This window comes from Cynocephalus volans, chromosome 16 (genome assembly GCF_027409185.1).
Source record: "Cynocephalus volans isolate mCynVol1 chromosome 16, mCynVol1.pri, whole genome shotgun sequence".
NCBI classification, from domain to species: domain Eukaryota; kingdom Metazoa; phylum Chordata; class Mammalia; order Dermoptera; family Cynocephalidae; genus Cynocephalus; species Cynocephalus volans.
Window position 1 is genome coordinate 14199885 of NC_084475.1, and position 23049 is coordinate 14222933.

General features: G+C 51.9%; 1 protein-coding gene across 1 annotated transcript in view; it reads right to left on the reverse strand.

The window, feature by feature from the left end:
* SDK2 (sidekick cell adhesion molecule 2) overlaps positions 1–23049 on the reverse strand; it is a 139585-nt gene that overhangs the window by 68006 nt on the left and 48530 nt on the right. The window contains exons 4-11 of the mRNA XM_063080367.1: positions 20790–20923; positions 12907–13018; positions 11044–11234; positions 10820–10903; positions 8980–9174; positions 7533–7649; positions 5720–5887; positions 4547–4649 (exon numbers count right to left, since the gene is read on the reverse strand). Coding sequence (XP_062936437.1) covers positions 4547–4649; positions 5720–5887; positions 7533–7649; positions 8980–9174; positions 10820–10903; positions 11044–11234; positions 12907–13018; positions 20790–20923 — 1104 coding nt within the window. The remainder of the gene's footprint in view (positions 1–4546; positions 4650–5719; positions 5888–7532; positions 7650–8979; positions 9175–10819; positions 10904–11043; positions 11235–12906; positions 13019–20789; positions 20924–23049) is intronic.

The following is a 23049-nucleotide window of genomic DNA, read 5'->3' on the forward strand; positions in this document are numbered from 1 at the left end:
CCAGGTCAGATCCTGTCACTGTCACTTAGCTTGATTTTGGGTAAGTTTATTTAAACTTGCCATGTCTTAGTTTCCTCACCTGCAACACAAGGAAACTAATACCACCCACCTCACAGGGTTGCTGGAAGGAGGATGTGAGCTAATTTAGATACTTAGAATAATGCCTGAAACATAGTAAGTGGTCAGTAAAAGTTAGCCATGCATTTTTACTGATACAGCATATTTACATGAGTGATATCAAGCAATTTATCCATCTATCCTCTTTTTCAAGCTGCTTTTTTCACTCAACAAAATATCATAAACTCTTGAATGTGACATTTCTACACCAGGGTTTTTAAAGAGTGCATAGTAATTCAATACGATCACTTTGTAATTTAATCCTGTAATGTTGGCCATCCGGTTTAGTTCCTGATATGATAGTTAATGCTGTGATAAACATTTTTATGGCAAAATATTTACATACATTCCAAATCACTTCCTCAAGGACAAATTCTTGCAGTGAAATTGCTGAGTTAATTTTTAAGGCTTTTAATACGTATTTATGAATTAACTACAGTAATCATCTTTGATTCATCTCTATCTAGAAAAAAATCATCCTTGGCAGCATTTGATGAAATGGGCAGAATTTTACTTAAAAGCAAATCTAGTTGCAGAGAATAATTCCTGCTTAAGTTAACAACCTATGGTAAGCAGACTTTCTTTGCTTCAGGGTGTGATGCTTTAGGCGTCATATTTCACTGTCTGTGAAGTATTTGTGCCAAAAAACCTCAATTTGAATCAAATTAGCAGTTACTTGAATCTAATTAGAAATACAGTGGGTAGAAGAACAAGTTAACAACACCAAGAGAAAATAGTTAGCCAGATCCAGAATGTGGGATATTCTACAGTGGGGTTTACAAACTATGGCCCACTTCCTGTTTGTGTAAATGAAGTTTTATTGGAACACAGACATGCCCATTCCTTTACATGTTGTTGTCTATGGCTGCTTTGGCACTACAAAGGCAGAGTTGCATAGTTGGAACAAAGAACGTATGGCTCTCAAAGCCTAAAATATTTACTCTCTGGCCCTTTGCAGAAATAGTTTGCTGGCCTCTGTCCTGTGTAACCTGGTTTTGCCAACAAATTAATTACACAAAAGCAAAACACAAATGAAGATAAAAACAAAAATAAAAAGGAAGAGTCTTTTCAACAAATGGTGCTGGAATAACTGGATACCCACATGCAAAAAAATGAATCTAGACACAGACCTTACATCCTTCACAAAAATGAACTCAAAATGGATCACACACATAAACGTAAAATGCAAAACTACAAAACTCCTAGAAGACAAAATAGAGGAAAATCTAGATGACCTTGGGTTTGGCAATGACTTTCGAGATATGACACCAAAGGTGCAAGCCATGAAAGAGTTGATAAACTGAACTTCATTAAAATTGAAAATTTCTGCTCTTTGACAGACGCTGTCAAAAGAATAGAAAGAGAAGCCACAGACTGGGAGGAAATATTTACAAGAGACATATCTGATAAAGCACTGTTATTCATATTATACAAAGAACTCTTTAAATGAAACAATAAGAAAACAAACAACTTGACTAAAAAATGGGCCAAAGTCTTTGACAGACACCTCACCTAAGAAGACCAGTATTCATATAAAAAGATGCTCTACATCACGTGTCATCAAGAAAATTCAAATTTAAACAACACTGAGATGCCACTACACGCCTATTAGAATGGCCAAAATCCAGAACACTGGTGACACCCAATGCTGGCAAGGATGTGGAGAAACAGGAACTCGTACTCATGGCTGGTGGGAATGTAAAAATGGTACCATCACTTTGGAAGACAGTTTTGGTTGTTACTTACAAAACTAAACATATTCTTACCACTAGTTTCCATAATAAAAAGTAAAAAATAAACACAAGTAACCCATTAGTCCATTCAATTCAGATAGAGTAGAAATTTTCCAAAATAATCTGCAATTATGTAACTGGCTATTCAATAATTTTGATGAGTGGTTTTCAGGGGTCCTCTTGGCTTCAAATAACAATAGGCAGTCCTCAGGAAATCAAGGATGTGCAAAAATATTTAGTTATAAGACCATTCATAATGACATTCCTTAATATTAGCAAAAATTCAAAAATAATCCAAGAATCTAGCAATAGAAAATTGGTAACGTAAATTATGGACTATGAATCATAACATAACAGAGTTTATACAAAAATATTTATTGACATGGGAAGAAAGTCACAATAGGTTCTTAAGGGAAAAAGCAGATTAAGACACAGTATGTTTCTAGATTTTTAAAAATAGCACCCAGATATTATCACCAATTATCTCTAATTGAGGGAAAAATATATTTCTACCTTTCCTCTTCTCTCCCCCCCCTTTTTTTGCTTTTCTATGTTTTTCTCCTAAAATGGAATGAATTAGCTATTTAATAAGAAAAAGGAAAAATATTTATTGATATTAACAATGGCTAAAAGTGGATTGTTCAGATTTGGTCGAGATCTGGGCTCACATACCAAATAGAAGTGTTTTCTTCCAGAGCTGTTTTAAATGCTTTTCATGCTGGTCACCTGCATCTGCCCAGGCCCTCAGCCCCGGACCCTGGCTTTATTCTGAGAACATGTAACTCAGGATTAAGCGGCCACCATTTAATTTGATTTGGTTGTTTAGATCCTTTCTGTCTGCTCAGGGAACCCTGTTGTGCTTTGCAGCTAGAACAGAATTTTCAATCCTTGGGGACACATTAGAATTATCCAGGGAGCTTTTAAAAAATGCTCAGGTCTGGGTTCCCCCCTCAAGATTTATGTCAAGGAGATGGAGGGCAGCGGAGACGTACCCACCCCCAATCCCTAGTCCGAGGAAGACAGAGATGAGAGATGTGGGGGTCTTGGGCATAGACTTGGCCAATTTGGGGGCATGAGGGATCAATTCTGCTGTCTCCCCACATCTTGAAAAGATTGTCCTATAAGGTTAATTTCATTCTAAGGCAAGGACTCCCTCCAGTAAACTAGAACAGGGATTTCCCACCTGGAGGTCACCGGGAGTCCCTAGAGAGTGGGTCTGCAGATATATTGTAGGAGTTCCCTGAATCCCTTTCTTTGTTCAAGAATTGTCTGCAGAATGAGCAAAATGTACAAGCCTTTCCCAAATATAAGTAGGTGACTTTTTAATAAATGAAATACCATTTAAAGTATTCCTGAATTAATATAGATTTTATTACATTGTTTTTCAATTAATAGATGCTAAAAGTATAGCAACTACGTAATGTGCGGGCCTGAGACTCACAGCAGTATTCTATGTGAGTTCTCTCTGAGGACCTTTTTACAGTTGGTATATTCTTTTTTTTTTTAGGAAAATCTATTAAGCCCAGGAATAAGCAAATTCCGGATTATCTGTTGGCAATGTTCTAACTAAGTCTACGAGATTTCAAGGCTCATGTTTGCATTTGTGCTAATACCACATGATGACGGTCCTAAAGGGTCAATAGTTAATGTTAAACTGGGGCCGGCGATGTATTTTCTGAGAATCGGTGTCTGTCAAAAGTCTACAGCCCCTTATGCTAACCAGGGCTCCCGGGCCTCATTCGGTGTGGCCGCGTAGACTGTCATATGCCCAGTGACCACCAGATGACGCCGCAGGACACAGCTGCCTCCTGGAGTTGCGAGAGGCCATTTCTCCAAGTGGCAGGAGCGCCCGGCCCCTTCCAGCCTCGATGCCAGTTGCTTTGACAGTGATATTGCTCACAAAATAGAGAAGCAACATGTAGGGAATATTTATTTCTTAGGAAGCAGGTACATTTTTTCCTCGGCATTCTGGAGCTCGAGGGAAAGAACAAAGGCATGCTTTCCTGCTAGTTTTAGTTCCTGAAGCCCTTCGGGGGGGGGGGGGGGTGGTTGGCCCAGGTGTCCTCTTCCCAGGCTTGGGAAGGGACCTGGCTCTTCCACCTTTCTTGGATGCTTCTGTCCACGGCTGCTCCTTCCAGCCTCTTCAGTGGCTTCCAGAGTGAGATGGAGTCCCCTGGGGGCCAAGTCCCTTGCCAAAGTCCCGCTTTCCCCAAGGTAGATGGTGGGGGTGACCTCAGTTTGCACACTTCCCCTCACATGCCTCTCTTGGAGGGTCCCCCCGAGAGGTCATCTCCTGCCCCAACCGTATGGCTGCTCCTGTGTCTGTTTACCCAGACCCTCTGCCATCCACTCAGTGGTCAGAGGGTTAAGACTTGGGGAGATGCTATCAGTGATGTCCGGGGCCACAGTGACAGCAACTCCGTGCCTTCTGCTTCTCATCAATCTAAATGCCTTTTTCTTTCCCTGTCCCTTGCGCCCTCCTCTATTTCTCTTTCCTTCATTTTTGTGCGCTTTTGGCCACCGCTACATCTCAGCCCTGCACTCATCTCTGTAAATGGTCCCCCCCGCACACCGGGAGGCTTGGCCCTGCTGGTGACACTTACCTCCTCGGTATTGATGCTCGCCCAGCTACGAGCTATCCCTAAAGGCTTCCCCTCCCCTCTTGCCTGGAGTCGGGGCAACAGCAGAGCGCATACCTGACAGTCACTCGGGGGTCATGGGTCACTCCGCACACCATGGAGGCCTGGGTGCCTTTGATGACACTCTGGTCCTGGGGAGGCTTGGTGATGCGGGTCCGGGCTGAAAGATACAGAGGAGAGAGCGTGGTGAGAGGGATGTGGGCTCCAGAATGACAGGTGTTCTGCAGGCGTGTGGGAGGGACACACGCCTCAGGTGATTCGGGGCCCGTGTGTCTGAACTCTGTGGGTGGACAGGTCTGCCGTAGTCAAAGTCCCAGAGCAGTTGAAAAGAACAAAGTGCTTCTCTGGTACTTTAGTTCATGAAGGCCACATGGTGCATAGAGGTGTGGGGGTTGAGATCAGACAGGTTTCTGGCTTGGTGACGGGCAGAGTGCTTCCCTGGTACTTTGATTCTGGAAAGTTCATAGTGGGGGCTCATCTAACTGGCTCTCACGAACCCATGTAAGGGATGGGGACGATCAGGACTATATTCCCCGAATGTCAGTGGTCAGACCAGGATGGCAATAGGGTCTCCTGGTTTCCAGTCTAGGGTCCAACCAGGATGAAAATAGGGTCTTCTGGTTTCACCCACTAGGCCCCTAGGCTCCGCCTAGACAGGTGGCCCACAGGCACGTGTATCTGGGGAGTGGATCTCAAGTTGGAAGAGGCTTGAGAAGTTCACCTATAGCAAGGGTCAGTAAACTACAAGTTGGGGCCAAATCCGGCAGGTGACTTTTCTGGAACACAGCCATACCCACTGGGTTACGTATCATCTATGGCTGCTGTCTTGATATAACAGAAGTTAATTGAATAATTGCGACAGAGACTATCTGGCCCACAAAGCTTAAAATATTTTCTATCTGGCCATTTATAGAAAAAACTTGCCGATCTCCACCCTAAGGTACGTGAAGATAGCTCTCCTGTCACCTCTATGTCCTCTCAGCTCAGTCAAGCATAGAAAAACTCTCACTCATGAGGCATCGTTAGCAGAACCTTCGCCTTTCTGGTCCCTGGCCTCTGAGTTAATTTGTCACTGTCCTTCTGATAAGAAGAGCTCTGACTGGGACAGACACATGGACGTTGAGAGGCTGGTGGTGTGCGTGCCCTGTAGGTGCTCCTGTGTCATCAGCACCTGCAGGGACACACACACGCATGCACAGCCGTGTAAAGCCCTTGGCTCTGCACACTCACCCCATACGACCAGGTCTGCTGAGGCCTCGTCGACCCCCCGAGAGTTGGTGGCCAGACAGGTGTAGGTCCCTGCGTCGGAGATGTGCGTGGGGCTGAGGAGCAGGCTGCCAGACTCCAGGAGCGTGAAGCGGGGCAGCTGGACTGAGCCACTGGCCAGGATGCGCTCCCCTGTGGGTGACACAGGCAGGGCTCAGCCTACGGCCCCTGGGGACCCTGACATTGCTGCGGGCAGATCTCTGGAGGCTCCCAGCTCTGGAAACACTAGAGGGCTGGGAGGGCGGGTGGTGGTGGGGGCGAGGATGGGGACTGAGGCCCCAACAGGTTTCTGGCTTGGTGATGGGCACTGGGGCACAGGGCACAGAGCAGGCAGCCTGGAGCCCAGGTCTCCTGACACTTCTCCACCCAACACGCTGTCTGCCCTTCACCAGAGATGGTCCCTCACTGTGTCCTTATGCTGGTGAGTGGCAGCCAGGCACAGCCCTGGGAGGCAGCTGGCATCTGGTCCGGGGAGGGGGGGACAGCTCTGACAAGGTGGTGACAGGCATTCTGCAGCAGGATGGTTCTGGAGAGTCACCTTCAAGGGAGCGGAGGAAAGTGATGGGTGGGAGAGGCAAGGAGTCGGGGTGGGGTGAAGAGAGACATGGGTGTCCCCCACCAACAACCCTGGTCAGGACAGCCCTCCTTCTGCAGTGGGACCTAGGGAGGCCTGGTGCCTGGCCCCGTGGTGGGAGGCAAGGGAGGGGTCCTGGCCAGAGAGAGAGCGCATGTGCAGGAGTGAGCCTGAGTTTGTAGGTTTTCGTGACTATGTCTATTGTAGTGAGAGTCCCCGCTCCGTGCAGAGGGGACTGTCCACTGTGAGGTCGGAAGGTCCATTTGCACATGTGTGAGGGCACACTGAACTAGTGAGTGTGTCAGGCAGGCCTGTGTATTTCCATGTCTGGGCACGTGCCTGGGAGTGCCCACCTTCATTCCACAAATGATTATCGAGCACCTACCAGGTGCCAAAGTCTGTTCCGGGCCCTGGGGAGAGGGCAGTGGACAAAAGCATGGAAGGACCCTGACTTCGGGGAGGATAGCAGTCATGAAGTGCGTAAGCAGGTTATTGGGTCTGTGAGGAGGTCGGGAGGGAAGCGGGGAGGGGACGTGGGGAGGCCAGGGGGACCAGGGCGGTGGGTCCTGTGGAGAAGGTGTGTCTGAGCAGGGTCTTGCAGGTGTGCGTGCGTGTGTGCACACGTGTGTACACCAGGGAGAGCTGTGAAGGTGAGTGTGTGAGCACAGAGCAGAGGACACATGCAGGGAGGATGGACTAGGAAGCAGCTTGGGCTCTGCTGGCCAGGCCGTCTGGGGCCCTCTGGGGCCGTCTGAGCTGCCTGGGGGAGGAGAAAGAGCCTCCTGCCTGCACTAACCACCACCGCCACCACCACTATATTAATCAAACATACATCATTTACTGGGCTTCACCTCTTCCCAGATCGTGCAGGCCCTTCACACGCGTGTTATCATCTAGTCTTCGTACCACCTTGAGGTAAGTATATTATTGTCCCCAGTTTACAAATGGGGAGCCTGAGGCTCGGAGTGAGTTGATAATTCACCTGAGGTCACAGGTCTTGGAAGATGCAGAGCTGGGCCCTGAGCCCAGCAAGGTGGCATGCAGTGCATACTGTGATGTGAAAGATGCCCTCTTAGGTTGGGCATGCATGACCTTTACAACTGTCATGGAGAACCCAACCTGGCTGGCTCCAGATCCTAGTTCTGAAGACTGTCCTAAGCTGTCACATGGCCACACCCTCTGAAGAGGGTCCATCCCATCTACCTTTCTGCCAAGTGATAGCCGGCCGGGGTGCCCCCGAAGTCTCACACGTCAGTACCACTGACATGCCGTCGATCACTGTGCTGTCCAAGGGGCCTCTGGTGATGTTGGGGGCGATGCCTGCAAACAGAGACAGTGGGGCCTCTTAGCCACAACCTGGGAGGAGCTCCTATAACCAGAGAGCCAGGGGCCCCTGAGCCCACACAGGGGCAGGTTCTCATCCTCCCCTGCTGTTCTGGCTGCTGTGGGTCGCCCTGCAGGGAAGGATGCAGGCACCCCGATGGGGCCCCAGTGTTGGGAAGAAACCTCTTGGGCCCACGAGGGCTCCCTGCACTCCCTGTGACAGGACCCAGGTGACACCAGTCTCCACTCTGCCTTGATTCTCAGGCTTCTGTTTGGGGGAAACCGAGGACCCCAGAGGGCAGCTCACACCCTCCATGATAAGGTAAACATGATTCATTCTTCATTGAACATGAAACCGAGGCTCTCACTTCTTAAAAGAAAAAAGTGACGGCAAATAGAAGACCACTTTCTAGAAGGCCCCGCCTCGGACAGCTTCATTCAGCTGGTTGAGCCGTGATTCCTCAAGCATCATTACAAGAGTACAACTTCCTTGCTTTGGGTCCCTCTTCCCTAATCCCAGCACTCAAGGAACGATCTTGTCAAATGGGTATGGGAGCAACGCGAAATAGGGACTAAATTCACCTGCACTTACGAGAAGCGAAAGCAAGATGGCAGCCCCTTGGAAGCCGCCGCTGGGGTGAACCCAGCTCCCTCTGCCCTGTGGTGCCCAGTCTGCTGGCCCCTGTGGGTCTGGAGGACGGACACTGCAGGGCTCAAGGAGGACCCTGCACATGCTGTGCTGCTGATACAAAGGGACCGCTAGTACTTTGCACGTGCACAGACCTCTGTCTGCTCAGCACAGTCACTCACGGTATCATCTTTGATGGCTGAACCAGCTCCACTAACCAGCAAAGCAGCTATTAGAGTCCCTAAAAGAGACCCCAAGATGGGAAAGGGATTTGCACAAGGGGGAACTAAGATAAAGATGCTGATTCTTTCCTTTGGAAACAAGAGCAGAGCAGACCCTCTCGCCTGGGATGGGATTGCTCCAGTCCCGCACGGGAACCCAGGGAGAGTCGAGAGGTCAGAGCTGGAACCTGGAGTTTCATAGCTCCTTTTCTCAAAGAGCCAGGGAACCAGTCCTTGGCTCCAGGACATTGGAGGGGATTTCCAGAGGCTGGAGGCTTCCTCTGGGCTCAGAGCTGCAGAAGTGTAGAAGTGGGTGTAACTGGCTAGCGCCACCCAGGCTGCTGGACAAGGGACCGTCTTTGCGACCCTGTCTCTGCACAGTGGAGCATTCTGTCCCCAAGAGGATCTTTGGCTTGGAGGAAAGCTGCACCCTGGGCAGGTGGGGCTTGGGGCCAGGACAAGGGAAGGCCCCACTTACTGGTGACGGCCAGGTAGGTGGAGGTTTGCATCTCGCCGGCTGCATTGCGGGCGAAGCACTGGAACATGCCGGTGTCATCGGGCACCAGCCCGCTGATCTGGAGGCCCCCATCGCCACGCTGCCGGAAGCGGGTCAGCCTCTCCACCTCCACCAGGGCTGCATCCTTGTACCAGGCGATGGAGGGTGGTGGCACACCTGTGGGTGAGACCCCACCATCAGCCTGCCTCCTGCCTCCCTCCCCCCTCACCTCTGAGGGGTGCTCAGGCAGCAGCTGGGGTCGGAAGTCTGCAAGGGGGTCAGCCCCTGATGTGTCTTGGTTTCTAGAACCTTCTCAGAGGCGCCACTTTGGTGTGCGGAGAGGAGGAGGATGTTCTTAGGCAGCAATTCTCAAATTCTTTGGGATGCAGTAGGTGTTTCAAGAAAACGAAAAGGTCCTGGGATCAGTTTAGCTTGGAAATGCTGGATCGGACAAACTTTTCATTTTTTACTGTAATATTTAGCAGAGCCTTTGTGTGCTCTGGGAACCTCCAAGTGCAAAATGCTGCCCATACCCACTTGATCATAGCGCCCTGTGTTGAAGAGCATGCAGAGGGGGCTGGTGTTCCTCAGGAGGCATTCAGAAGCACCCCCCCACACCTGGTCTGCACATGGACCTGAATGGGGCTCCCCCCACCTCTCAGCCTTGCCAGAGCTCGCTCCTCCCAGAGGTATCTCCCAGCCCTCTCCCGTCTCCCTCCGTGTCTCTGCCCAGAGAAGTTCCCCACGCCCTGTGCACAGGAGCACCCCCTCCCTCCTGCCCCCCGAGCCTGTCTGCTTTTCCTTCCCAGCACTTTTGCACCCTTACATTACACAACCCCGTATTTCCCCCATTCTTTCGCATTGCACTGTTTCTGAGATCAGGATGTGTCTGACAATTGACAGCACGTCATAATTTAACTGGCAATCTTTTTTCTTTCTTAGTGGTACATAAAATAATGAGGCGTCTTACAACCCATGGCATTTTAGATGAAATGAAATAAGGAATCTTTGTTTATGAGTTTGCCCAACTCCCTCATGAGAATGTAAGTTCTGAACTAGCAGGGATTTGGTTGTTTGGTTCCCTTTTTCTCTCCCCAGTCCTGAGAATGACACCGGCACGTGGTAAGCCCATGAAAAATATTTGTCTCGTGAATGAATGGATCTTTGCGTTCCTTTCTTGGGGTCTCAGAAGGGGAGTTGTTATCTGTTCCCTTCTGTATGGTCCTCCATCCTGCCAGAGCTACATGGTCCCCTTTTCTCAGTATCGGACCATGTCCCATTGTACACGCTCTTCCCTTTATCAGCCCGGATTTCACCTGGCGGGGCCATCTTTTGGCTCAATGGAATCAGAAGGAGGGAAGGCGGGATGGGAAAAGTTGCAATTCCTCATGATCTCTGACGAGGGGGGTTAAGTAGGAATAGCAGGTGGAAAAGGAGCAAAATGGCCCAGAAAACAGGCAGAGCTTATGAGACACGCTCAGGCCAGATGCACCCAAGGTCTGCTGGTTCTGATATTACAGTAATTTGGCACTGTCTACAACTCTCGAATTATGGGCAATTTGGGTCTGTCACCTGTCCTGAAATTACGGTAATTTGGGTTCATTTGTAACCCTCAAGTTATAGTAACATGGGTTGATTTGCAGCCTGAGATTATGGTAATTTGGTGTGTTTGTTTCCTGGGGTGTCTGCTCACAGCCGCACTGACTCTCTGCTCAGTGATGCGTCCTTGAGAAGGAGGTGGGATTTAGAAATGTCTGGACAAGGACAAGAGAGGCTGAACGTCTGGGATCCTTGTCCCCTTCCATCCATGCCACCATGCTACCTTTGGCCCGACAGGGGATGTCCACCACTTTCTCCATCTCCGCTGTGATGTGCCTCTCTGGCTCCTTGACAAACTGAGGTGGTTCTGCAGGAGGAAGGAACAGGGGAGGGGATCAGATCCACGCTCCTTTTGATCTAGCCACTGTGGGGGTCACCCTTAAGTAGGACCCTAGCCATGCTGCCTCTACCCCTGAGGGGAGCCCCAGAAGCCCCACCCTGTCTCACCGAACACAGAGAGGTAGGCTCCCCGCGCGACAGGGGGGACACTGCTGCTGCGCAGGACGGCCTCACACTCATAGTAGCCGGCATCGCTGCCTGTGGGGTTGGGGATGGTGAGCCGGCGGTTGTAGTCACTGATGCCACCCGACAGTGTCACTCCATCCTTCTTCCAAACGATGTGCAGCTTGATCAGGGGCCTGCAGGGGCAAGGGAAGGCAGGTGTTCAGCTGCAAGGACTCCTGGAGATGCGACAGGCAGGGAGTGGTATGGGGCACAGGCTTGGGGCTCCAGGCTGCCTGGGTTTGCCCACCTCCCTGCCGCTTTCTAGGTGCATGCTCTTGGGCAAGTTCCTTTAGCACTCTGAGCCTCAGTTTCCTCATCTGTAAAATGGGGGCAACTATGCCTGCCACAGGGTTGTTGTGAAGACGAATGCATTGACACAAGCAAAGTGCTTGGAACAGGGTCTAGTGATGCAGGAAAAGTTCAGTGCATGGTGGCTCTGGCCAGGCAGGAAAGCAGAAAGGCTGTGCACCTCTCTCTTCTAATGGCCCCAGTGTGCCATACACCATCCAGCTATAAATCAGGGACTAGGAGGAGTCAAGGGTGAGGGAAAATGACAGGAGACATACCCAATGTTTGGAGAGGGGAAACACAGGCAGAGTGACCTCTGCACCCCCAAACCCACTGAGATGTGGTCTGCCTGGGCACTCCTGTTGAGCCCCTGGTGGACCCCAAACACAGACCTTCCAAAGTGGGTCTGTGCCAGTTCCACGAGGTGTTCCGAGGGGTCCCCTGGAAGAGGAGTTCTGTGGTTGTGCACGTTTGGAAGCGTGGACTGAAGTGAGTTAGGTCTGCACTGCAGGACTTCTCAGGGCTTTTCATGTGCCCGCTTGCACCCTGGAGGCCTTTCCCATACTTGTGAGAAACAAGGTTTCAAGGAGCTTACTTCAGAAACACTGCTAGAGGGACATGCTCTCCAGGCATCTGCAGCTCGAGGTGACCTCAGGATCATCGGCCTAACTCCCCTCCCATCGCATCAGTGTATCTTTATCGACCATTTACAGGGTGTCGGATCAGGCTGGAGTCAGCACTCTACTTATATCCCTTATGGTGAGGGTGCTTCTCAGAACATTCCCATTTTACAGCTGAGGAGACTGAGGCCCAGAGCATGGCAGTGAGCAGGGGCCTCAGGGCATCTCAACTCTGCTGTTGGCCAGCTGGGTGACGTGGGGCAGGTTGCTTGCCTTCTCTGGGCTTTGAGGTAGTGACACCTATGCCATGCAGTTGTTGTCAGGAGAAAGAAGGTCATTTGGGAAGGCACTTAGCACTGTGTCTGCCCATAACGAGGCTGAGGAATTATGTTTCCTAAGAGAGAGGTGAGAGCCGCGTGGGTGAGGAAGGGGCTGCGATGGCTCCTGACCCGGGTCTGCCTCTTGCAAAGCCCACACTCGTCACCACCGTGGGAACTGTCTCCCACGCACGCTTCCTCTTGCACCCCCTGTGTATAAGGAGGGCTCTGCTTCGAGAGGCGACCTGCTCCTCTCCGGGCTGCTGTAAGTGTTGGAAGCAAGTCGACCGTCCCACCAGCCCCAGGTATCCTGGGCTGACATCTGCTTCCCCATAACTTCTGCCTGGGTCCTGGCTCTCTCTTGCTGGGCCACAGAGAATGAGGTGGCCCTGCTTGTGTACAGCAGCTCCCTGACAACAGGAGGCATGTTCCCCTACCGTCCCTCCTCCACTTTCATGGGTCCTCATACAACACGGCTTCCAGACTTTTCTGAACCGTGAGTGCTTCCCTCGGAGCCCAGAGTTGGGGGGTAGCAGCTGGAGCTAGGAGTGACAGGGGGCAAGGGAGGGGGAGCCACCCACCTGGCGTTGGCCACACACTCCATGGTCACCTCTGAGGTCCCGGCCACCACGCTGGTGTTCTTGGGAGGGATGATGATGGTGGGTGCAATGGGGTCTGCGGGTCCCCCTACATCTGGGAGAGGTCAGGTATTAGTTGAGGGAAGAGGCAAGACACCCCATCTTTGCCTGGCCCCGTTAGAGGCTGATGCCTTGGGAGACATTTGTCCTCACAGCATGGAGCAGGTAGCCACCAGAGCAGCCCCAGATCCAAACCTCGGCACCCCGACTCTGGGACTATTTCATCCTTCCTCTTTCTCTGCTGATGAATCACCACACGAGGGACAGCCCACTGGAGACACTGCCAACCTCGAAGACCTTCCCCGCGACTCCTGTAGAGTGACCCATCCTCCCTCCCTTGTCACCTCGTTCTGCTCCTTTGCCTTTGAAATCCTTCTCAGCGCCTGGATTTACCCTGATGGTTCACCACTTCACTGTCTGCCTTCTCCACCAGAATGCAAATTCTCTGTATTGGGTTAAATAGTGTCCCCACGCCCCCGAATTCATACCCACTCAGCAGCTGTGAATGTGACCTTATTTTGAAACAGGGTCTTTGCAGATGTAATTCATTAATATGAGGTCATATTAAAAGAGGGTAAGCCCTAAATCCAATGACTGGTGTCCTTTGAAGAGGATGGAAATTTAGACAGAACCACAGAGAGAAGACAGCCCTATGAAGACAGGGGCAGAGACTGGAATGATGTGTCTGCAAGCCAAAAATGCCAAGGACTGTAGCAACCACCAGAAGCTAGGAAGAGACAAGGAAAGATCCTCCCCTAGTGCCTTCAGAGGGCATGTGGCCCTGCAACACCTTGATTTCAGACTTCTGGCCTCCAGAACTAAGAATAAATTCCTGTTGTTATGAGCCACCCAGTTGGTGGTACTTTGTTAAAGTGGCCATATGAGACTAACACATTTCCTGAGGTGGGAACCTCACAGGTCTTTGTTATAGACTAAATCATGTCCCCCAGTAATTCATATGTTGAAGCCCTAACCCCCAATGGGATGGTATTTGGAGGTGGAGCCTTTAGGAGGTCATTAGGGTTAGATGAGGTCATGGGGGTGGGGCCCCCATGATGGTATTAGTGCTCTTATAAGAAGAGGAAGAGACCAGAGCTCTCTCCCTCCCTCTCTTCACCATGTGAAGACACAGCAAGAAGGCGGCTGTCTGCAAGCCAGGAAGAGAGCCCTCACCAGAACTCGACAAACTGGCACCCTGATCTCGGACTTCCAGCCTCCAGAATGGTGAGAACATAAATGTCTGTTGCTTAAGCCTCAAGCCTGTGGCAGTCTGTTATGGCAGCCCACGCTGACCCCTCTTTTACCAGCACAAAAAAACATAAGGCATCCAGCAAGTGCACAAAAACATCTTTTAAGTGGACGTATGAATGGAACTAGAGCTGTATCATTGTACAACTGCCAGGGCTGGTGGTTGAAATTAAAAAGAACTCCCCATGAGTGGGCTTTATTTAAAAAAAAAAACAAAGCAAAACAAAACACAAAAAACCAAACCCTAAATTCTTCTAACAGAAGTGGTAGCATTTCCTTTCTTATTTTTTCAGTTCTTAAAGAAGTAGCCAGTTTTTTTATCTCTGGGGATCCACACAGGCCCAATATTGGCAGAAACTCCAATATTCTCTGTACACCTGGTTCATGGCTCCTGAAAATACAACCTCTGAGGACTTTTTCTGTCACGACAAATCTATCCAGTTGGCCACTTTCCAGGAGGCTCTGGAGGTAGCAGGCCACAATGAAACTCAGCACCCTGGGGTGACAGTGATGCGACGTCCTTTATGGGGCCAAGAGGAGGGCACTCAGTAGCCCCACTGCCGCTCTGGGCCACCCTGGTCATCCCTGGACAGTTCTTCCTACTTCGACTCTAGGCTGTGCTAGATAAGGCTCAGAAAGAATGCGAATAAAATGTAAAAAATAAAATAAAATGAAGGTGGAAAGAAAGGAAGCATATAAAGCAAAATAATTGCAACAATATAAAAGCCTCATGTAGGTGCCATAAAGAGCGATCGGATTGAAAGCTGCTGATATAGCCGAATCTATAAAAGTGTGCTCTAAGTTGTTTATTACATGCTGGGGCGCGCAGGTACCATGGCCCAGATTAATGGGGCACAAGGAAGAGACAGACAGTTAGAGCCCACGCCGAGCGCCACACTGCACAGCCGGGCAAACAAAGAACCTTCCAGGAAGGCGAGCTCCAGGCGGAGATTAAAAACAGAGGCTGAGGGCTGCCCTGGGCCTTGGGGCTGGCTTGGGAGCAATGGAGGGAGATTGACACCCAGCAAGGGACCCTGAAGCATGTGCCCCCGGGCCTAGGCATGTGGGGCTCATAGGGGACCACGGGGCTCAGGGATCCTGACCCAAGGAGGGAGAGCCTGGGGGCTCAGGAAGACCTGAGTTCAGAGTCTTCTTCGGCTCTAGGTGTCCTGACGGGTGACCTTGATAGGTTACACCATCCCACTGAATCTCAGTTTTCTTTTCTTTTTTTTTTTTTTTTTTTGATAAAGATGACTGGTAAGGGGATCTCAACCCTTGGCTTGGTGTTGTCAGCACCACGCTCAGCCAGTGAGCAAACCGGCCATCCCTATATAGGATCCGAACCCGTGGCCTTGGTGTTATATCAGCACCGCACTCTCCCGAGTGAGCCACGGGCCGGCCTGAATCTCAGTTTTCTCAGTGGCAAAATGAGAGTAAAGATCACTATCTCTAAGGGTTGTGTGAATTCAGTCCCCAGCTCAACAAATCTTTCCAGGGTGAGTGCTTGGTATGTGCCAGGCTGTGTATCAGGCGCCGGAGATTCCCCACCGAGCGAGACAGGCAGGGGTCTGTCCTCACGGAGGACACGGCCTGGGAGGAATTCCTGTCAATGCTGACAGGTTTAATGAAGTACAGACGCATAAATGATGGTCCCCCCTCCTGGGGATCTGCCTGCCAGGAGACCTCTCCCCCTCACCCCCAGGCCAAGTGCTGGGCCAGAGGCTGTTGAGAGGAGAAAGTCCCATGCCCTTGGGGGCTTCCGGACTGAGAAAGAGATCACTCAAGCACTGCCTGGGCACTGGAGTGGGTGGGGGCTTCACGGAAGCTGGAGGAACTTGAATGGGACTCGGAGAAGTGAGGAGAAGAGGCATTTCAGTGAGGGTGGGTGTGGACACGATGCTGCGGTGGCCCTCAGAGCACTAGGACAAATGAAGGGAGGCTAGCCACAGAGCAGGGGTGATGGGTCCGCGGTGGCCCTCAGAGCACTAGGACAAATGAAGGGAGGCTAGCCACAGAGCAGGGGTGATGGGTCCTGGCTCACGTGCGGCCCCTTCCTGGGCCGCTCCCCTTTACCTCCAAGAGAAAATGCTGATTGGATATAGAGCTTTTCCTGGCTGAGCCAGGATGGGTCCTCAGAATCCTTCTTAACCCAGTGCAAGCAATAGATCAGAGCTGGCATGTGAGACAAAACCCATTTTCCATTCTTGCTGGGGGAGTAAAGGCAGACTACATTGGGAGAGGTTAGATTGGGGCCAGATTCCTGAGGATTGACAAATCTGGCTCTGGGATGGACGTTGACCCTAGGTGGTAACAGAGGGGATGACAGACAGGAGGACGGAATCAACAGGGCGTGGTGATGGTCTGGGGGTGGAGGAAGACAGAAGCCCCGATGACAGTTTGGGCCCTTTTTAAGAGGAAAGGGGGAAGCCCGAGAGGAGCTGGTTTTCAAAGAAGGGGGCCCAGTTTGGGTTTTGTCACGCCGAGCTTGAGCTGGTGGCGGGCTGTTGGAATGCGGAGGTTCAGGGATACGAGGTGGGAGCCCTGCTGGTGACAGGGGCTGGTGGCCACTTGCGCACACATGCTAGGTGACAGCAGGAGACTGTCAAGACCCGGGGAGCAGGGACACAGGAGAGACTGAGAGGAACCAAGGGCAGAGAAGCAGACACTGGGTGTGGTCACTCCGGTGAGGAGGAAGACGACGGTGGCAGGGAGAACTGCAAGAAACACAGAGTAGGTGGCAGGCCCTGGAAGCTCAGCGAGTGCGGGTGCCAGGGAGCGGGGCCAACAGGGCCACACGTCTGGAGGGCAGGCAGCTAGCAAAGGTCAGGATGCGGGGACGAAGACCGAGGGTGGTGAGGGAGGAGGAGTGAGTCTTGGTGACTTCTGACAAAGTGAGAAAGGGGACAACAGGATGCCCTTCAGTGGTCAGCAGCCTGGAAGGAAGACTGAGCCCACGAGGACGGAGCCACGAGATGACATGGTGCCAGCTTTGCAGTGTGAGGGGCTGGGGTCCCAGTCCTGGTTTTGGCAGGTACTAGTGAATGTCACTGGAAGTGAAGGACATAACCCCTCTGGCCCCCTGTTGCTCAGCTTTCTTATCTGTGGCCTGTGGACAACTATGATTTGCTCAGCTGCATCTGACAATTGTTATAAGATGAGTTAGGTGAGCCCCGCAGAGTGCCTGGACGGTGGCCGGGACATGGGGGCCCTGCCAGTGGAGGCTTCTGGTGTGACGTGAGGGTAGGACTGAGGACGTCAGAGACAGCCGGGGGGTCGCATGGACTGACCCTCAGCAGGACACGCCTTACTGTCAAGTGCTCTGTGCTGGGAGGGCTGTGCTAAGTCACCTACCTCTCTCCCCAGGTCTCTCGTGACTAACTAGGGTGAGGGGACGGCCTTGAAGTCTTTAGCCTGGGGACCCCTCTTAATACCAAGCTCATGCCTATGGGGGTCCCTTAGGACCTTGTGGTCCCTGCCAACCCCTGCCATGAGCTGGTGCCAAGATATGGGGTCTGGGACAAGGTCACAGTGGCTCAGCCACTCTGTCATGGCTGGGACCATGAAGTCAGCACAGGGTGGTCCTGGAGCAGATCTTGGCAGATGAAGGTTGCTCCAGCCCATGTGGGACATTGGAGGGAACAGGGCCCCAGAGGTGAAGCCACGAAAATCACAGGCAAGCCCAAGCAAGGAAGAGGGGTGTCTTCCACGTGAGCTCCTGACATGGATGGGGCCTGGGGTAGGAAGAGGCATAGGGGGCTCCCCACACAGGGGCCAAGCTGGATCCCACTGCCCCAGGTGCAATTACATAACAGCCATAACAAGACATCTACTGTGATCCGTTCTCCCTGAGTCACCTCATGTAATCCTCCTAGCGTTGCCACAGGCATCACTTTACAGATGAGGAAACTGAGGCTCAGGGATCACAGGACACACCAGGTGGGGCAGCAATGTTAGCCACCCCCGTCTCCTGGGCAGGCTTCCAGATTCCTGTCCTCCAGCCACCAGGAGCCCAGGGTATCCAGGCCTTGTGACCTGTGCCATCCAACACGGGGCCAAGGGCCACATGTGTCTATCGAGTTCTTGAAAAGTGGCTGGTGCCCCTTTGATTCAATGTGATTTAATTTTAACTAATTAATATTTAATTAAAAATGGATCCCCAGTTCAGTCATTAGAGCACTTTTAAGTACCTGTGGAACACCTCGGGCATACAACTTGTCCTTTTCAGATGTGAATTCTATTAAGTCTAAATACAGATCAAATACTTTAGATGAAATTTAGCATCCGAATTGAGATGTGCTGTAAGTGTAAAATAATCACAGATTTCAAAGACTTAGTACCCCCCAAACCGATGTAATATATCTCATTAATATTTTGTACATGATTGTACGTTAAAAGGATAGTATTTGGACATATTGGGTTAAAAAAAATATATGAACAAAATTAATGTTACCTATTTCTTTCTATTTTATAAAGAATGGGGCTACTGGAAAACTTGAGATTACTCGTGTGGCTCACGTTATATTTCCATGGGATGGTGCAGCTCTCATGGACAGGTGGGGAGCCACGACCCAGGCATGGAGTTTTTAGGAGCTGTGACAATCCGTGTGAGGGTTACCCTGGGCAGGGGGCAGCTCCTGGGGTCACTGGCCTTGTTCTTTCCTTCTCCATGTCCAGAGAACATGGGCTCCCCGTGAGGGCTGCTGAGGAGCCAGACTGCCCTGTGCAGAGGACAGGTGGAGAGAGGGGTGGGGAGGGAGTGGTGACGGAGGGAGGGGTGAGGCCTGGGTGAGGGGACCTGGAGTTGGCAGTAGACAAAGTGGCAACTGCTCCTCATAAAGTGGCTGGCAGACAGGCGGGCTGGATTTGTGTCAGTGGGAGGAGCAGGGTTTTGAAGCGCAGACACTCGGGGGAGGAGAAATTAGCTAAAACCAGCTGATTCTGCTCTGGATCCAGTACAAATCAATCACTATATGAAAGTAGAAGCCGAGGGGCAGAGGGGATCAGGAGGGTTGTGGGGTGAGGGGGGGTGGTTTGAAATGGACCAGAGAGTGAACGACCCCATGGTCACCGGGAGAGCAGCTGGGTTCAACTACTGCAAGAAAGAGCTGGATGCTGGAGGAGGAACACAGAGAGAAGGCTCCCTCACCTCGGGTCTCAGGGGAAACTGAGTCACCCAGGAAGATGCCTGGCTTTGACTCTAAACCACTCCAGTATCTCCGACATTGCCTCTTACCAAATGGCCAGATTCCACAAGACTCCAGGTAGCCTGATCACTAGAAAATACATGGGGAAAAGCATCTCCCTCTGATGACTGAGTTCCTTTTTCCTACAGAAACAGCACCCCCTGGCCATACCTGGGTCTCAGGCTGCTGGGACTTGACTGAGACCCTGGCCCAGATCAATGTCAGAGATTACACAATGACCCTGATGGGTCAGGATCCAGAATGGAGCTCTCCTTCCTGCCTCCAGATTTCTTTCTGTGTAGACGGGAACCCGGGTTAGATGAAGGAGGTAACTAGGAAAATGGGAAAGGGCCCTGCTGGAGCTTGGGAGGCCCAGGAATGGAGAGATCAGAGGTTGGGAATGTTCTGGGCTCTCCAGGCACTGGCAGAGAGAGGCTGGGAATGGAGGAAAGGCACGGGAAGGCCCTATGCTTTCCTGCACCCTCACTTTGCTGCTGGTGGGTGCATACCAGGGCGACCACAGATGATAAATGAGACTTGCTGTGCGAGCAGGAGCTGTACAGATGTGGAGGGACGGGAGCATCTGTGCCCCCAGATTGTGTCACCACTCAGCTGCTGCAGGAAGCTCTGGTCTCACCCCACCGTAGTTTGGGACTCCTAGCCTGGGGGCCTGGGCTCCCGCCCCAGCCACCCCAGCCCATCTTCTCTACTCTGGAGATGGAGCAGGGAGGGAGGTCAGGGAGGACACCCCAGCATCTCCAGCACTGCACAGGAGTGTGGCTTCTGTCTCAGTGGGATAAAGGACACTCGAGGAGTCGCCCTTTCATGTGCTTCTCGCTGTGCTCTGCCAGTGTGGAGGGAGCTTGGCTTCTCTCTCCCAGGATGGGCAGAGCGGCTCTTTTAGGCAGGGGCCTGGGCAGAGCGCCTGTGTTCCCATCAGTAGGGACTGCCTGGCTCTGAGCAGAGACGGTGCTTTTCATGTGGCAGCTGAGCAGAGGCAGTTAGTATATTTCTTTAAAAACAAGCTTCCGTCTCTTGGTGTGCTCCCCCCCCCCCCCCCCCCGTTGTCCCTGAGCCCTGGTGGCAGCTGTCATCCACACAGGCACACACACTTTCTCACTCTGTTCCACCCCTCCCCAGGCCTCAGGGGCCCTGAGAACGGTCCTCTCTCCTGATGCGGGAGCTCAGATTTGTCATGGGAAAGGGCTCCAGAGCTCAGTCCCTCCTCGTCTCTGCCCTGGCATGCCCACCCCAGCTGTGGGAGGGCTCCTCCCCTGCCGCCCCCAGCCTCCACGTCCCTCTACCATTCCATCTTCCCAATGAGCCCCTGGAGCACCATTGCCGAGATTTAATGACCCAGTCCGTGATCGGCCCCAGGTCCTGCTGCTTACTTACTCTCCACAGCAAGAGTGACGGGCTGGCTGGTCTTGTTATCCCCGTTCTTGTCATTAACAGCCTGCACATAGTAGCGGCCCGCGTCGGGAGCCACCGTGGACAGGATGACAAGGGTGTTCTCCAGCGTGATGGCTCTGGGAAGAGAAAAAGGACTCTTCTGACCAGGGTCCAAGGGGCTCTGAGCCTCTAGGGGGTGGGAATGGGAAACTGAGGCAGGTGGCCTGACCATACCTCCTCGTCTCCACCTGTCTCCACCTGCCTCCTGGAGCCCCTCCTCCAGACCACCTTCCTGACCCCTTACTGCCTAACTCCAGCCCTGATCCATTTTCAGAGAACCCCCAACACGACGCTGGTGCTGTCAATCAGACCCAAATACAGCCTTTTCATAGCCGGAGGCTGAGACCGTCCACATGAAGTTTTCCCAGCCCCCACCTGAAGGCTGGGCTAGGGGTCTTTCCCACGAGCCCCAGTGAAATTCTGCCCTTTCCCATGTCACAGCATCGATAGCTGTGCATGTGGTGATCTCTGCATCACGAGGGTCCAGACACCTAAATGTTCGCAGAATGAATGAGTGAATGACAGTGAGCGGGTGAGCGACGGTCATGAATTTAGAAATGAGCAGGACCCTTCCAGAATTGGTGTCTTCACCCTCATCCTAAATTTATTTAGGGTGACTCAAAGGCCACAGGTCACCTGTCACCTGTCACATAGACACTCCTCCCTCCAGGCCCCTCTTTGGGTACCAGCTTCCACCCCCCTGGAGTTGATCAGCAGGGGTGGGACCAGCAGTCAGGCTGTGCTGCGGGGCACAGAGACGGGCTACGTGTCCCCAGCCCCGTTCCCTCTGCTGGGTTCCCCTCACGCAGCCTCTCAGCAGGCCCGGGCTCCAGGCAGGAAGCCGGGATCCCCATTAAATGTGGGTGAAATAGCGCCGGGAGCGTTGCCCACGCCGGCTCTGCCAGTCCCCCCTCCGCCCATTCTCCCGATGACAAACAAAACCATTAGTTTGTCAAGTCTATCTCCGGATTTTAATGTGATGTGCCCGAGACAGCTGTTAAACATCCTTAATGTTAGTTTAACAAGGACAAATCCAGTTGAATTCTTTTCAAATTTTCCCATTAGGTGAATGTTACAGAGTTTTAAACAGGCTCTCAAATAAACATTCCCACTAATGCTTCTCCGGCCGGCTCTCTCCCACCCTGGGTGTGCTGGCTTGTTTTGTTTTTTTTTTCCTTCACTCTCTCCTGGTTTTCATGCTTCACATGCTGAGACTCACACCATCAACAGGGCTCTGGGAGAGAAGCAAGCAAGCCCTCCTGCCCCCAGTTCCTAGGTACCCTAACGATGTCTCTTTTATTTTTTCTGGAGAGCTCTTTTAACCTCCAGCTAATGAAGTGATAAGAGGTGGGCCCAGAACCAGGCTAAAATATTTTATGTGACAAAATGGGACAGGGATGGTGACCATGTCCCCTTCTAGGAGTCTCCTGCGGGGGCCCTTGTCCTTTGGTGTAGTGTGTGGGGGTGATCGTGGTTGGGGGAAGGGCAGCTGGGCTGTGGGTCCTCCCCACACAGGGCTCTGGTTGGGGCAGGGGGTAAGCTCTGGAATGGAGCTTTGGCCCAGCCTCTAGGGAGCATGCAACTTTCTCCTTGCTGGGCCTCAGTTTCCTCATCTGTGTAAGGGGTGAAAGCAGTTGTTTGCTAAGATGTCTTCTAGCCCTGAGGTTGAAGGATTCTGATTCCTACCGCTGCTCTGTTCTTTCCCCATTTGGTCCAAGGCCGCCCAGCAGCCCCTGCCTGGCACACAGCCCTTACCTGGCACAGAATCCAGTTTCAGGACTGGGGGACTCTCATGAGCGGCAGTACACTGGGACCATTGGGGTCGCAGCTTTCTCAGCCACCCCATTGCCAAGGTCACTGTAGAAGTGGTTTTGATGAAGCTTCCAATGGACAAACCAGGCGTGGCCTGGCCCACTCTCTAGTTCACCCGCCTGTCCTGAGCCCCCTTTTGGGCTTCAGAGAAGACGGCTCCCACCTCCAATTTCTTCTCTCCTTGACCAGGAAGGCTCCCCACCCCATTCTCTACTTTAGCAATATTTTGTCTATATTATGATCAACCCTTCTATAGTCAGTGGTTCTCACCCAGGAGTGATTTTTGCCCTCCAGGGGGCATTTTCCAATGCCTGGACAACTTCTGGTTGTCATGGCTGTGGGGGTTCTACTAACAACTAGTGGCAGAGGCCAGGCATGCTGCCAAGCAAGC